General features: G+C 39.7%; 3 protein-coding genes and 1 long non-coding RNA gene across 4 annotated transcripts; 1 reads left to right on the forward strand and 3 right to left on the reverse strand.

The window, feature by feature from the left end:
* Positions 1 to 2980: 2980 nt before the first annotated feature.
* On the reverse strand, positions 2981 to 4297 carry LOC121896895 (probable ATP-dependent RNA helicase ddx17). Its single transcript, XM_042410958.1, has 5 exons — positions 4202 to 4297; positions 4043 to 4114; positions 3901 to 3959; positions 3149 to 3792; positions 2981 to 3068 (listed from the first exon to the last, which is right to left on the reverse strand). The coding sequence occupies exons 2-4, from the start codon at positions 4045 to 4047 to the stop codon at positions 3161 to 3163; spliced, it is 696 nt and encodes a 231-aa protein (XP_042266892.1). The 5' UTR covers positions 4048 to 4114; positions 4202 to 4297; the 3' UTR covers positions 2981 to 3068; positions 3149 to 3160.
* A 3466-nt stretch (positions 4298 to 7763) lies between these two features.
* Positions 7764 to 9044, reverse strand: LOC121896893 (prisilkin-39-like). Its single transcript, XM_042410956.1, has 5 exons — positions 8959 to 9044; positions 8802 to 8873; positions 8660 to 8718; positions 7902 to 8551; positions 7764 to 7824 (listed from the first exon to the last, which is right to left on the reverse strand). Exons 2-4 carry the CDS (start codon positions 8804 to 8806, stop codon positions 7914 to 7916), a joined length of 702 nt encoding a protein of 233 aa, XP_042266890.1. The 5' UTR covers positions 8807 to 8873; positions 8959 to 9044; the 3' UTR covers positions 7764 to 7824; positions 7902 to 7913.
* Positions 8395 to 13757, forward strand: LOC121896896. Its single transcript, XR_006096135.1, has 2 exons — positions 8395 to 8465; positions 13712 to 13757. It is a non-coding gene; the product is annotated as an uncharacterized LOC121896896 (long non-coding RNA).
* LOC121896894 (prisilkin-39-like) lies at positions 13012 to 14213 on the reverse strand. Its single transcript, XM_042410957.1, has 5 exons — positions 14161 to 14213; positions 14011 to 14067; positions 13880 to 13938; positions 13154 to 13803; positions 13012 to 13072 (listed from the first exon to the last, which is right to left on the reverse strand). The coding sequence occupies exons 2-4, from the start codon at positions 14013 to 14015 to the stop codon at positions 13166 to 13168; spliced, it is 702 nt and encodes a 233-aa protein (XP_042266891.1). The 5' UTR covers positions 14016 to 14067; positions 14161 to 14213; the 3' UTR covers positions 13012 to 13072; positions 13154 to 13165.
* Positions 14214 to 15289: the final 1076 nt, after the last annotated feature.

Genomic DNA, 15289 nt, shown 5'->3' on the forward strand with positions numbered 1-15289 from the left:
CATGACGCATCGTCCTGAGATTGACTGACGTTGCATTCACAGCACTGTTGGAAATGTCGTAATTACCAAATTACCAGAGGCAAGCGCACTTTGCGAACACACACACACACACACTGAAAAAGCAATAAAGAAGTAGCATAATAATGATTAGAATGATTAGAACCTGCTATCACTTTCAAAATGATTGACTTTTCTTAATACATGACGGTTTATTTGCATCAGTAATGGTTGTAAACACAAGAGTAACAGTGGTCAAACCACTGGTAAACTGATTTTATTATAAACGTTATTACAATTTGCTCCAATAATAAAGAAATAACATAGAGTAAAACACTTATGATGACACTTTTATTATATTAATGAGACATTTCTCATTTTATTTTGATCACAAATTGGGCAAAGCAGCCTGAAAAGCTGCAGCTTCGCTTTGTGTCAGTTTGGAGCAATTGCACATTTGTCAGAAATGCCCACTTTCCCTTTAACAATTTTTGTCCATGTTTGACAAATTTGTACTCCTTCTGGGTGTTGTAGCAGCCCTTAAACCACCTGAGGGTGCAGCAGAACATGTCAGGGACAGAGCCAGAAAGTCAGAATTGGGGAGTTGAAGAAATAAAAGCAGAGTAAAATCAGAGGATGATCATGTTAAAGGACACGCTGAAAGAGGTTTTCCTTGCTGTAATCATTCCTCCTGTTCATACTGGCTATTAATCAGAATCAGAATCCGATTGGATCACTGGATCAGCAGGTTTTATTTGGCAATAAAACCTACTTTATTGCCAAGTAAGTTTACACATTCAAGGAATTTGCCTTGGTGTGATACATAACAGTCAAAAAGGTAAGAAAAAACACACGTACCTATACAAAGTAAGGGAAAAATACCACTACCATGAAAGATAGGTTGATATAAAATATATAAATAACAATTTACAATTAAAATATGAACTATCATAAATATAGAAAAAATATATTCTTAGTGAAAAGATCTATGGAATTGTATAAGATGGAGCACCATGGGGGATGGAGCCTTCTGCTCTGCTGCACCACACTTGTGGAACACCCTGTTGGTGCACAGGGAGAAGAGAGGTGGAGAAAGGACATGACCTTGAGGGGAACCGGTGCTGATGGTCAGGGAGTCGGAGACATTCTTCCACTGTTTCACATGCTGCTTCCTGTCAGACAGGAAGTCTGTGATCCACCTGCAGGTGGAGTCAGGTACATTCAGTTGGGAGAGCTGATCCTGCAGGTGGAGTCACTACGACCTCAATAATAAACATAAAGTAGAATTATCACCTTTCTGACAATGTCAGCACACATCTCTCTTTTTAAACATCCCTCCATCGTATCACACTGGCCCAATAAACTAAAGACTACTTGCTAAATGCTTAACACTGATCAGGTCTACACACCGTCTGATTAAGTGTGTGAAATTATTTTTTCAGAAAGAGGCCAAAAACTGAATTTGTGACTTTCTTTGCTTTCTTTGTTTTAGTGGATTATTTACACCCTTATGTTTGGGGAGTTTAAATATAATAACTTTTACTTATTTATATCTAACTTGTCATTTCAAATGTTATTATTCTGCTATTCTTGACATTTCTTGTATCCTAAACAAGTCATAGTGTACACTTGAGCAGATTCGATGCCATTTAAACATTTTAACCACACAGTTGCACACAACAGTGTAACAATGTACAATATTTAATAAACCGTATACATTTCAGTGTAATAAATAATCTCAACTGGAATGACACACACAAATTCTCAGGTTTGCAGAGTCTGACTTGAGTCCACATCTCTGGTTTCTGTTGGTCTGTCATCAGCTTAGCTGCAGAATTTAGAAACATGAGCAATGCCCTCAGAAACTGCAGCTGTGGTTTAGTGTAAATTCTGTTTCTTTGTCTTGCAAAAAAAAAAAAAAAAAAAAACTGCCTTGAGGTTACTGTATGTGAGGGTTAACATATCCCTGCTACATACAAATAGGCTGCATCATTTGTAGTTATTCAGTCATTTTGCATCTGTCTGACATTTTTCCCGGTGAATCAGAATTTAGCTGCTGCTGTTGGTTCAAAAACTGCAGCTGAACTTCAGTATTTAGTTCACACTGGAGATGAAGAGGCTGACTCCTTCACACAGACATAAATACTGCAGGACACTGAACAAAATAAAGGAAATCACAGACAACCTGAAAGCAGATTTTCAAGTTTTACTGGAATATACTGTAGGCCTACTGTACAGCTGTAATATTCAATTTTATAGCACCAAATCACAAAAGTCATCTCAGGGCACCTTTCACTAGAGCAGGTCTAGATTGTACTCTTTGAAGGGAAAAAAAAAAAAAAAAAAAGTTTTTAATTGAATTGAGCTCTGAGTCTTAAGTGATGTTAAGCCACATTAGGGGCTCCTGGGTCAGAGCCTCTGCACAGTAAGCCTTCCAGGTTTCTTTCACCATGAATGATGGCAGTTTCCCTTTTAAGGTTCAAAAAAAAAAAAAAAAAAAAAGTCAGTTCTTTTGTAAGTCTGAAGAATATTGATGACCAAACTTGTTTCATAGTGACTGCTGCATCAGCTGAAGCTTTAGGAACAGCTGATGTCTCACCACATGTCTCATTTCTGTCTAGTGGAAGTTACTTGGTACAAAAAGAGGCCAATTTATACTGTCAGTAAACTAAGCGACTGAGCTGTCAAACTAGTAAACTAAAGGACAGTGCTGACCAAAAAGTTTGATATGTAGACCTGCAAGCAAGTACAACTTCAGACAATTTTTGTGCACCATGTATGAAAAAGAGCCACTGGCAGGAAGTGAAGCTCATTTAGACCAGTGACCTCAGCATCAATGAGGCCTAGTTTGTGTATACACAATACCACTGAAATGTAAAAAGTCAAACAGAATTGTTATGTTTCCTCAGAGGTATACTGCTACATTCTACATAACCGCTGACATTAGAAAATGAAATTAAAAAAAAAAAAGTCATTTGAAGCATTTTAAGGAAGGCTGTTATGACAGCTACAATTTATTGGCATTTTGTCATGAACAGTTGAGTCACAGTAATGAGTCATCTGGATCAGACCTGCAAAAAGCAGAGACATTAATAAGGCAACTATCAGTTGATGAATAGCAGATATTGAGATTGGGCCAATTGTGTCTTACCAGAAAGATCTTTCAGAAGCCACCTTTGGTTGGTGCTTTAGCAGGACTCCTCTGGTTTGAAGTTTTGCTGTTGGGTCCTGAGACTGGGGGAACAGCAGGCTCTCCTGGGGTGTAGCGGGTTTGAGTATACACCTCTCTTCCATGCTGGTAGCTTGAGCGGGAGCTGAAGGAGTAAACTGGCTCCAGATCAGACACGTCACTGAAGACCGGCTCTGGGTTTTCGTCACCGGCAGCATAGCTGGTAGAGGCGTCCCCCACATAACCAATACCTGAGCTAGCATAGTCATAGCCATAATAGTTGCCACCTGGAGCACCGCTATCATACCCACTGGACTGAGAAGCTGGATAAGCAGCCCCATAGTTACTGACCTCAGGGCTGTTAAAGTGCTCATCCCTGAAACTAGCATAGCCACTGTAGTAGTTATTACCCCCAGCCATGTTGTGGCTGCCATAACCGCCAGGGCCAGCACTGGAGAGGCCATCTTGAGGAGCAGGAAGCTCAGAGGATTTGCCAGAGCTTGGGTTGGGTAGACTTGGTAGAGAAGAGCTGCTGCCCAGGTCAGAACTCACCCCTCCTCCACTGAACCAATACCCATTAGATGGCTGCCACCTGAACCCTGCGTCAGCAGCACCTGAACCATATTCTGGGGAGAAACAGGATTCTGTTTTAGCAACAACTAGCATTCATCACATGCTGCTGAGATTAGAGTAAAGAGCTTTTCAATGTCTGATTTCAGTGGTTCCTGTCTTACTTTTCCCCACAGGGACACAAGAGATGCTTCCAATCAGCAGGCATGAAATCCACAACACCCTGAGAAACAACAAAGAAAGAAACATTTGATTTTGAACCTTAAGATTTTTGGTAACCCTTTAAGAACTTAGTTAATTACTTACCTCATCCTGATGTAGTTAAGTGGATAAATTCAGGTTAGACTTAAAGCTAATTTGTGACTTCTCCCAAAGAGACTGTACATTCAAAAAGGGAAAAAAAGACTCTGGTTAGTATCAACAATTAGAGACAGTATTATAACCCAAACCAAACCCATTTCATACCTGCTAACAATCCAGAAAACCTTCCCAACAGGAGTTCTTCTGTGGTGTCTTCATGAACTATGAGCTGCTTTTAAACCATTCTCAATGCTGTGGGGATTGATTGCTCATTAGTAACAGCTGGTGGTAAAGGACAACTGGAGTGTGGGTTAATTAACCTGCTCGTCAAGGAACAAACAATCAACTTTAGTGGACATCCTGAAGGAAAAGTGTCTGGACAATATTGGTCTCTGCTCTGTTCCTCTTCTTCCTCTCCCAATTCTGGAATTTGTTTGCTTTGACAAACGCTACCAATACTATATTTTTCTTATTGTCATCAAATTCTGTGAAAAGATCCAAATGAACAATGAACTGATCTACTGATAGGTATTGTGTATTAAAGCCGGATATATCTTATTCATGCGTGCCGTAGACCTTCATTGTTGTCCAAAAACTATTAAAAACACATTGTTGAAACTGAATGTTGCACTGGGTGACATATTCCTTCATTACCATGAACAAACACACTGTAGTTAATTTTATCTCAATTCCACACACACCATCCTGCGACGCAACCTGTCAGAAAGACAAGGGCCAAACAGGCTTCACACTGGGAAGATCAGGTGTATGTAGTGGTTAGTCAAAAGAGCCCTGACATTCCAGTCTATGAGCTCAAACTGGAGAGAGGAGGCAAGAACAGACTAGTGCATAGAAACCTTTTGCTTCCATGTGACAGCCTGCCAGTGGATAAACCTGAGACAAAAGATCACACCAGAGGAAAAAAAGACCCCCAATATAAAAGAGAATGAATTCGGCAACAGCTAGCAGACCAGGATACGGATAGTGATGGAGAGGATGGAGGTGAACTTGTGTGGAGGTTTCCACACCATCACAAACATGGCAGGAGAGTTACTGTTCCTATTCCTGAGGTGGAGACCTGTGGGCCTGAAGTCGAGGGAATGGAGGAGCCTCAGTCATGATATGGTGAGGCAGCCTTAGCTGACACTGGGGAAGAAGAGGAACCTGAACTCCAGGTAACACAGGATGATCATGAGCCTCTTCAGCAATAGTAGGAACAAGCATCTGATGAAGAGGATCAAGATAAAGACTCTGAATCAGAGCAGGAGTCATCACCTCAGCTGCTGAATGTCTACCCTCAGAGAGAGAGGTGGCGGCCCAGGATGCTGACATATGATGCAATGGGACAACCTACACAGAGACGTTGACAGACTGAATGACTACAATGGCAAAGAAAACAAAACAAACAAAAAAAACACCGAAAACAAGAGAGAATGGTTTCTCAAACAGTGTTGAAGTTAAAAGTGCATATTGATAAAGACTAATGTGGAGGCATTGGTAACATGTAATTCATGGTGTCTAATAGGTAAACAACAGAAGTGTGGTAACAGAGTCGAGTTACATTGGCCAATTCATCCAAATAAGGTGAAAATGTTGAAAATGTTAAGGTGTGGAGCCTGGAAAAGAGAAAAATGGTTTGATGTTCAGATAAAATGGCATTGTGTTACAGTTAAACACAAATAACTTTTACTTTGGTCTTTGAATGCATTTAATTTAGAAGTTGTAAGATGGAAGTTTCTACTGGACAGAGTAGATGTCTTTGGTTATTAAAACCATTTAATTATTCAGGAATGCACCAACTATATGTCAACTGTTGTGAAAATGAAGACTTTTTTTAAGTGGGGGAGTGTGTGGTGCCATGGATGTGGTACAGCTTATTATTGTGTTCCAAACTGATATAACTATGTCTATGACACCATCTTAATGTATTTGTTTGTTTATTTGAATAATGGTTGGTTATTTGAACAAGTATTTCGTGACTACATGGAAGATGACCTGCTTTTCACAGGGAATACCAGTTTTAGCCAGCAGAGGGCAGTAGTTATACAGGGAAGCATTAGAACAGTGCTTGCAGGTGAGAAATCCTACATGTCGCAAAGTATTGACAATAACTTTTTGATAACTTGTAATATTCATAAATGTGGTGTTGAACATGTTTTGTGTGAATAAGAAGTGGAAGACCATGTGATTGTACTGTACTGTACTTTCTCTGTCAGCAGACTTTTGTCATGCACATTCATACTTGTAAAAAGCCACTTAGAAACCCAGTTGCCTGTATATATATAGCCAAGAAAGCAATGTTCTCCAGGAGACAGCTACCCCAATTATGTTACCTAGGTGTCTAGTTTACATGACATTATAGAAATCAGCTTACTGCTTAACCAAATCCATCCATCCACCATTTACATTGTGATCCAGGGCACAGTGGCAACAAGCAAAGCAAACCAACCTAGACATCCTCACTAGTCATATCATCTGTCTTCCCTTGGAGGATCAATGGCTTTCCTGGACTAGATGGGATATGTAGTCTCACTAACTTGTTCTGGGTTTAGCCCAAGCGAGTAGCTCCCAGTTTGAAAAGTGAAGCCAATGCAGAAGTGCCTTAAACCTGCATTCTTTCTAATGGCAACTCCACTGGTTGCAAAAAGAAGTCTGATTGTATGAAAGTCTGAGAAAATGATCCTACTTCTCACTTTATTACCTCAGTAAACACATCCTAATGAGTTTATGGTCTCAATAGCTAGTTGCAAGTCTTCTTAGCATGATGTTCATTTTGTAAATTATGGTCCCATTTAGAATAAAATAGACAAAGCAAAGTATGCTTTAGGGTATGGCTACCTTGTGATTGACAAGTCACTATGACAATGAAAATGTTGATTATGTAACATAACCATGGCATAACTGCAGATTCACAGAGTACAGGTATAGCTGCTGCTATTTCACTGACTGTTTTCAGCTCATGAAAGTTAACATTTGTCACCTTAAAAAAAAAAAAAAAAAAATCTTGCTCAGCTCTTGGTTGTACCAAAACCCTCTAAAAGGAGTTGGATGTTAATCTTTCCCAGTAAGTACATTTTGTTTTAATGGTTTTAAGCCTGTTTTTCACCAGCAAAAAGATTAGCATAGTTAACCATAGACTAAATGCACCATGCTAACCAGTACCAATCAAGCTAGGGCCACCTCCACCCTCTCGTCCAAATATGGTCACTTCTGGTGCCAATAATCAAAGATGGCAATGGTCAAATTGCCAAACGCAAGGCTTCAAAATAGTCCACAAACAATGGGTGAAAGTGACTTCACGCTATGGCTTGACCCCATTATTGTACTTGTGAAAACATTTTAAAATCCAGTATTTCAGACTGACAATGCATGTCCAGCCAAGAAGGGCAAGTCTTTGTGACAAACTGCTGTGGTAAAGAATGTTTGTCTTAGGCTTGTGAATGGCACTCTGACCAGAGCACAGCTTAGCTACAGTAGTCAGTCCCAGTGATGCTGTGGTTGCATGTGTGACCTGTACTGTATACCATGTTTAGTTGAGGCAACTTGGCATTTGAAATGAACACCCCTAAAACAGACTAAGACATGGGAGGATAACCCAAAGGCAAGTTTTGTGAAGTAGGCTAGTTGAGTTTGAGACAGTTCCTGCTGGCAACTTGAACCTTTCCAATATCAGAAGTTGTCTGTTTAAACCTAATGCAAGACAGTCTTAATACAAGAGGCCTTCAAAGACTTGTTATGAAATTTAGTTTATTGGCATTAGATGTACAATTCAGGAGCAGCATGGAGACCTGCAAGGCAAGAAAACTTAGTAAATAAGCCAATAGTGGATTGCAAATGCTTAGTATATACACACGTTGTACCTTACCACAAAAGGCTTTCAGAAGCCACCTTTGGTTGGTGCTTTAGCAGGACTCCTCTGGTTTGAAGTTTTGCTGTTGGGTCCTGAGACTGGGGGAACAGCAGGCTCTCCTGGGGTGTAGCGGGTTTGAGTATACACCGCTCTTCCATGCTGGTAGCTTGAGCGGGAGCTGAAGGAGTAAACTGGCTCCAGATCAGACACGTCACTGAAGACCGGCTCTGGGTTTTCGTCACCGGCAGCATAGCTGGTAGAGGCGTCCCCCACATAACCAATACCTGAGCTAGCATAGTCATAGCCATAGCCATAATAGTTGCCACCTGGAGCACTGCTGTCATACCCACTGGACTGAGAAGCTGGATAAGCAGCCCCATAGTTACTGACCTCAGGGCTGTTAAAGTGCTCATCCCTGAAACTAGCATAGCCACTGTAGTAGTTATTACCCCCAGCCATGTTGTGGCTGCCGTAACCGCCAGGGCCAGCACTGGAAAGGCCATCTTGAGGAGCAGGAAGCTCAGAGGATTTGCCAGAGCTTGGGTTGGGTAGACTTGGTAGAGAAGAGCTGCTGCCCAGGTCAGAACTCACCCCTCCTCCACTGAACCAATACCCATTAGATGGCTGCCACCTGAACCCTGCATCAGCAGGGCCTGAACCATATTCTGGGGAGAAACAGGATTTTGTTTTAGCAGAAACCAGCATTCATCACATGCTGCTGAGATTAGAGTAAAGAGCTTTTCAATGTCTGATTTCAGTGGTTCCTGTCTTACTTTTCCCCACAGGGACACAAGAGATGCTTCCAATCAGCAGGCATGAAATCCACAACACCCTGAGAAACAACAAAGAAAGAAACATTTGATTTTGAACCTTAAGATTTTTGGTAACCCTTTAAGAACTTAGTTAATTACTTACCTCATCCTGATGTAGTTAAGTGGATAAATTCAGGTTAGACTTAAAGCTAATTTGTGACTTCTCCCAAAGAGACTGTACATTCAAAAAGAAAAAAAAGATTCTGTTAGTATCAACAACTAGAGACAATATTATAACCCAAACCAAACCCATTTCATACCTTCTAACAAACCAGAAAACCTTCCCAACAGGAGTTCTTCTGTGGTGTCTTCATGAACTATGAGCTGCTTTTAAACCATTCTCAATGCTGTGGGGATTGATTGCTCATTACTAACAGCTGGTGGTAAAGGACACCTGGAGCGTGGGTTAATCTGTGTCAGCTGCTCATCAGGTAGATGCTCTACATATAGTAGATTATGAAAATTTTAGCCTACAGGCTTAAGAAGCAAACAAGTAAATCTCATGTTACTAAGTTAAAGGATGACACATCAAAAATTCTAACAAGTAAAAGCAATATTGCATAAGCTTTTGCAAAATACTATGAGGAACTATATAAGGATGAAGCCAACAACACCGATATGAGAAGAATGGAATTATACCTTAAGAACCTTAAGTTAAAACAAGTTTCATTATCGCAAAATGTGAATCAGAAGACGAAATATCACAACAAATTAGGAAATAAAAAAAAAAAAGAAGGCCCCAGGAGATGATGGGTACACTAATGAATTTTATAAGCAGTTATTTTATAAAGATGGAAAGGATACAACAGATATATCTTCTTATAGACATTTACATTTACATTTACATTTTTCATTTAGCAGATGCTTTTATCCAAAGCGATGTACATCTGAGACTGATACAACACAAGCAGGGATCTAGTCAGGAGACAACAACACGAGTAAGTGCCATAAAGCTTAAGTTTGGGACCGATAGGACATAGATGCCAACAGGCAGTGCACCAAGGCAATGCATAGAGTGCATAGATTGCATAGAAGCAAGTTTGTTGTTTTTTTGTCTTTTTGTTTTTTCTCTACCTACAGTCTATCAAGTGCAGAGATGTCCATGAAAGAGCTAGGTCTTTAGTCTTTTCTTAAAGAACAGGAACATTTGAAACAATGGCATAAATGGATTAAATATGTGGGCCGCAATTAAAAAATATTGATGGTTTCAGCCCTAAAGAGTTAGAAGAGTTAATGTCCCCCCCCCCCCTTCCTTTTTTTTCTCTTCTCTTTTCTTTGTGTTTGTATGTGTTATTGACTTATTTATTTTATTTCATTCCCCCTCTTTTTTTCTTTATTATTAATATTTCACATTAAAAACATATAAATGTTGTAGGAATGATGTAGGTATGAACAATATCATATGTATAACTCTTGTACTCCTGCAATAAAGTATTAAAAAAAAAACAAAAAAAACCCTGCTCCTCAAGGAACCTGCTGCCAGAAATACTCACTGAAGCTGTGGTTCCCAACCTTTTCTGTCAGACATTCCCCCACAGCACCTTTCAGATGAACTCACCTCTTCGGATATTATTACAATTATTTTCATACAATTCAACTGACATTGATTAGGTAAAATTTGCTGCTACCACTTGGTGTGGCAGAAGCTGGACATTTCAATCATTTATTCATTACTTTGAGTTTACTATCTTAACTGGTTAACCATTATTTTGCTTACTATTTCAACCTTCTATCCATTACTATTAGCCGACTATTTAAACGGTTTATTCATTATTTTAAGCTTTAATTTTCATTTTGCTTGCTAACTCATTTTTACGCACTTTCAATTGCAAACCTGCTGTTTAGATGCTTATCATTTATTTTATTTTTTATAATTTCTATTTTTTTCTAATTAGTTGAGTTCCTCCACAATCTTTCTACCTACCCCTGGCAACTGCAGAAGTACCCCTGGTTTTTGTGACCATTTTAAAAGATACACCTACTCAGTAAGAACCAAAGTCATGCAGTCTTAAGAGGCAGATTACCTTTTACAACATAATATTATAATAAATATAGAATACCATGAAACCTATGCAATATAAATGTCAAAGATCCCACATTAGCCTCAAACTCACCCAGATTTATTCCAGATATATAATGAACAGCTGTTTATTCTGTGGTTAGAGAGATGACGGGACAAATACAATGTGGTAGGCTATTATTTAGATAATGTACACTGACTGACTGCTGAAAGCAAAAACTGTGAAAGAACATTGATAAGCCTGAAAGTTTAGTCTGACACAGAATGGTTGAAATGGTTGTGTTTAGGTATGAAATGATTGACAGACCTCTGTCAGCCACATGCTTCTAGTCTCTGTCGTATTTGTCCATCGAAATACTCAGATGATGACCTTAAATTATGGTCTCTTATATGACTTAATGCGTAGTTTTCCAGTTTGATATTTATCACATATGTGAGCAGTCAGAGGTAACCCTCTCTGCTGATATGGTTCATTAGTTTGTCAAAATTTAAAATGCAAGAGATGAAATGTGTACTGCCATTCCTTGTTAAATGCTCATGAAAGTAACATCACTTTTCTACAGTCTTTAAACTGTTGGATTAGTCACAATGGGGCATGTACAAGTTGATTATCAATAATGACAGATATATATTCAATAGTGTTCTTAAAAATCCCTGTTGACTGAAAGGGTCAATAGTTATCCTGAATTCAACTACAGCAATCTGTTTCTGTATGTGTGTAATGATAAACAAAGTATTTTTTATTGAAATAACAAAATTTTATTGTAACTTCAACTCAATCTCAGGGCTGAAACTCTCCAACACAGAATTGTCTCATGGATCAGCAGTGGTGAAAACATAACATCCATACAGGCCCAGCATAAAACATGTCGTTCTGAGGCTGTATTCTTCACTCAGTCAGAGTGTGGCCAACCACATTGTGTAATGATTCTCCAACTACTCTGCTGTGGTTTCTGTCTGCAGACATTTGTCATGCATATATGTAATTATAAAAAGTCACTTAGAAACCCTGTTACCTGTATATATATGGCTAAAAAAGCAATGTTCTCTGGGAGACATCAATTAACTGCTAAACCAAATCCATCCATCCACCATCTACATTGTTATCCAGGGCACAGTGGCAACAAGCAAAGCAAACTAACCTAGACGTCCTCACTAGCCATATTATCTGTCTTCCCTTGGAGGATCAATGGCTTTCCTGGACTAGATGGGATATGTAGTCTCTCTAACTTGTTCTGGATTTAACCAAAGCAGGTAGCTCCCTGTTTGTCGGAATAAATATATATACACAATTTTATTTGCAAGAGACCAAACATAAATATGTTACCATTTGATGTACTGTACCAGAGTTGGCTTACTGCCAATTTTCATCTGCAGTCCCTTCAGCCAGTCAGTTAAAATATACAACTGCACAATAACAAAACAGTATGAAGCAAAAAACACAGGACACATAATACAAACTTACACGCAGTGGCACATCACGAACACTCACAATGTCAACTAGAAATGACAAATATACGCTTGACAAATTAAAAGCAAGATTTGTGTTCATGAGAAAATGTAAGAGTCAGTGGTTACAGAGTTGAATAGCTTTTAGCAGCCTTTTTATTTGGTTTTAAAACTACAGTTCTTCATATCAGGTAGGACATTCCACTGAGTGGTGGCTTTCACACAGAATGCTGGTGGAAGAATGGTTTGTCAGTATCAGATCTAGTTTAGAGAATTTTGTAATCTTTGAGCCTTTTACGAAGTGGAATTTCTAACTTACCCCTCCCAATTTACAATAAAGACTCATTAGAATTAATTTGTGTTTGCACCCTCTCAGGATTTCTGCAAGATAATAGAATGTGTCATTTGCTAAAGGGGACCTTTATACACTGTTCAATTGATTTCACAGCATTTTTCCACCCTACGCCAACCAATCTTATGACCTTGGGTTGTTGTGATGCAAGTGTGTGCAAGCTGCAGTAGGAATGTGAATATGCCTTTACCAGAGCACAGCATAGTCAATGTCATAAAAGGCTAACAGCTTAGCTACAGTAGTCAGTCCCAGTGATGCTGTGGTTGCATGCGTGACCTGTACTGTATACCATGTTTAGTTGAGGCAACTTGGCATTTGAAATGAACACCCCTAAAACAGACTAAGACATGGGAGGATAACCCAAAGGCAAGTTTTGTGAAGTAGGCTAGTTGAGTTTGAGACAGTTCCTGCTGGCAACTTGAACCTTTCCAATATGAGAAGTTGTCTGTTTAAACCTAATGCAAGACAGTCTTAATACAAGAGGCCTTCAAAGACTTGTTATGAAATTTAGTTTATTGGCATTAGATGTACAATTCAGGAGCAGCATGGAGACCTGCAAGGCAAGAAAACTTAGTAAATAAGCCAATAGTGGATTGCAAATGCTTAGTATATACACACACACGTTGTACCTTACCACAAAAGGCTTTCAGAAGCCACCTTTGGTTGGTGCTTTAGCAGGACTTCTCTGGTTTGAAGTTTTGCTGTTGGGTCCTGAGACTGGGGGAACAGCAGGCTCTCCTGGGGTGTAGCGGGTTTGAGTATACACCTCTCTTCCATGCTGGTAGCTTGAGCGGGAGCTGAAGGAGTAAACTGGCTCCAGATCAGACACGTCACTGAAGACCGGCTCTGGGTTTTCGTCACCGGCAGCATAGCTGGTAGAGGCGTCCCCCACATAACCAATACCTGAGCTAGCATAGTCATAGCCATAATAGTTGCCACCTGGAGCACTGCTGTCATACCCACTGGACTGAGAAGCTGGATAAGCAGCCCCATAGTTACTGACCTCAGGGCTGTTAAAGTGCTCATCCCTGAAACTAGCATAGCCACTGTAGTAGTTATTACCCCCAGCCATGTTGTGGCTGCCGTAACCGCCAGGGCCAGCACTGGAAAGGCCATCTTGAGGAGCAGGAAGCTCAGAGGGTTTGCCAGAGCTTGGGTTGGGTAGACTTGGTAGAGAAGAGCTGCTGCCCAGGTCAGACCTCACCCCTCCTCGCCAATGCCCAGAGTAATGAGAGAAAGGAATGAGGCCTGAGGGTGCCGGAGCAGCATTGTCTGATCTGTAGGCTGGAAGAGTCAATGTTAATGTAGTAGTTTGATTCATATAATTGCAATAGAACATTTTGAGCAGGTCATTTCTTACCTTTTCGTACAGGAGTACAGGTCATGCTTCCAATCAGCAGACACAAAATCCATAACATCCTGCGAACACATTTTCACTTAAGCCAAATGTTTGATTATTCTAATTTTTAAGTAGACATGTCAATTACTTACATCATTTTGGTTCAGTGGATGTCTTCAGGATAGTCTGCTCTATAACTTCTCAAGAGACTGCAGAAGCAATGCACAAAGACCAGTCCACTGAACAATTAAGTACTGTAAACATGAAGATGAGATTGCAGCCCAAACAGAAACACTTCATACCTGCTACTGGAACAGCAGGTGTCTTCCACAGGAGCCTCTCTGCAATGTCTTCATGAGGCTCAAGAGCTTCTCTTAAAGGGTTCTCAAAGCCATGTTAATTGATTGGTAAGTAGCAACAGCTGATTGCAAGAGAACCTGAGGTGCGTTCAAAGTGAAAAAAGTGAATGGGTTTTTTTTGTTTTTGTTTTTTTTTCTGGTTGAGCAATGTTTCCCCCTAGTGGGGTGATTTTTTTTTCCAGCAGTCACTGAGATAGGTCTGTTCCCATTTGATAGATGTGCTGTGGATGTTATTAATGTTATCAAAATCATTGACCATGTTTGTGGAGGAAAGAACAGCAGCCAAAGATGGGTATTGTGACTTCTTTCTCTAACAAGAAGTGTAAGGTTTTTATAAACTAAGTCAACTATTGCAATAGGTAGAATAATTCCAAAGACTGGGTTTGGGTTGGCAATTCCTTGCAATCATAATGATGATTTAAAATACTGGATTTGATCTGTTTTGACGAGAGCAGCTGAGGAATGTAAAGGCCAAAGGGCTCATCTCAAGGAGCAGGATTAGTTAGTGAGCATGTAATACAATTTGAAGTTGTTAAACTGCATTGAGTAATTAGATTTCTTAATTTTGGAGACTGGGATCCTCTATCATAGATTTTTTTTTTTTAACATAGCCTACATTAGATTGTTTTTTGTAAACCATGCATCCTCAACCTACAGATAAAAACTGCATCATTGAGTGTAGACAAAAACCAAGCCTGTGATGCATATTTTGTCAAATTTTCCTTGGTGGTTCAAGAATTCAATTTAATTAAATCTAACTAATTAAATCATCCAGCAGCTTTAAGGTCATCCTAAATATGAATCTAAATCAGCATTCTACTTTGGATAAATATGCGCCATGTGAAAACGGAAATGATGGCATACATAGATATGTGATCATTTCATAAGATAAGAGTCTTGCTCGAGTCTTCTGTTAGAGGTAGTACGCCACTGCTCCCAAACAGGAACGTGACACAGCTCTTCATCGCAGCTCTCTGCAAGTGCCAATCAACCAATCAAAGCTTGTCCGTTTTGTAATTCATGTTGACGTATTACCGTCTACCCAATCAGCGAAAAGATACAGGGACAGTAA

This window comes from Thunnus maccoyii, chromosome 5, assembly GCF_910596095.1.
Source record: "Thunnus maccoyii chromosome 5, fThuMac1.1, whole genome shotgun sequence".
Classification (NCBI taxonomy): domain Eukaryota; kingdom Metazoa; phylum Chordata; class Actinopteri; order Scombriformes; family Scombridae; genus Thunnus; species Thunnus maccoyii.

What these genes read in the sequence shown, in the direction of transcription:
- LOC121896895 (XM_042410958.1), bottom strand. An exon ending in TTGTGTCCCTGTGGGGAAAA is followed by an intron (nt 3,793 to 3,900) that starts GTAAGACAGGAA and finishes GTTTCTCCCCAG; the next exon opens with AATATGGTTCAGGTGCTGCT.
- LOC121896894 (XM_042410957.1), bottom strand. An exon ending in CTGTACTCCTGTACGAAAAG is followed by an intron (nt 13,804 to 13,879) that starts GTAAGAAATGAC and finishes TGACTCTTCCAG; the next exon opens with CCTACAGATCAGACAATGCT.
- LOC121896893 (XM_042410956.1), bottom strand. An exon ending in TTGTGTCCCTGTGGGGAAAA is followed by an intron (nt 8,552 to 8,659) that starts GTAAGACAGGAA and finishes GTTTCTCCCCAG; the next exon opens with AATATGGTTCAGGCCCTGCT.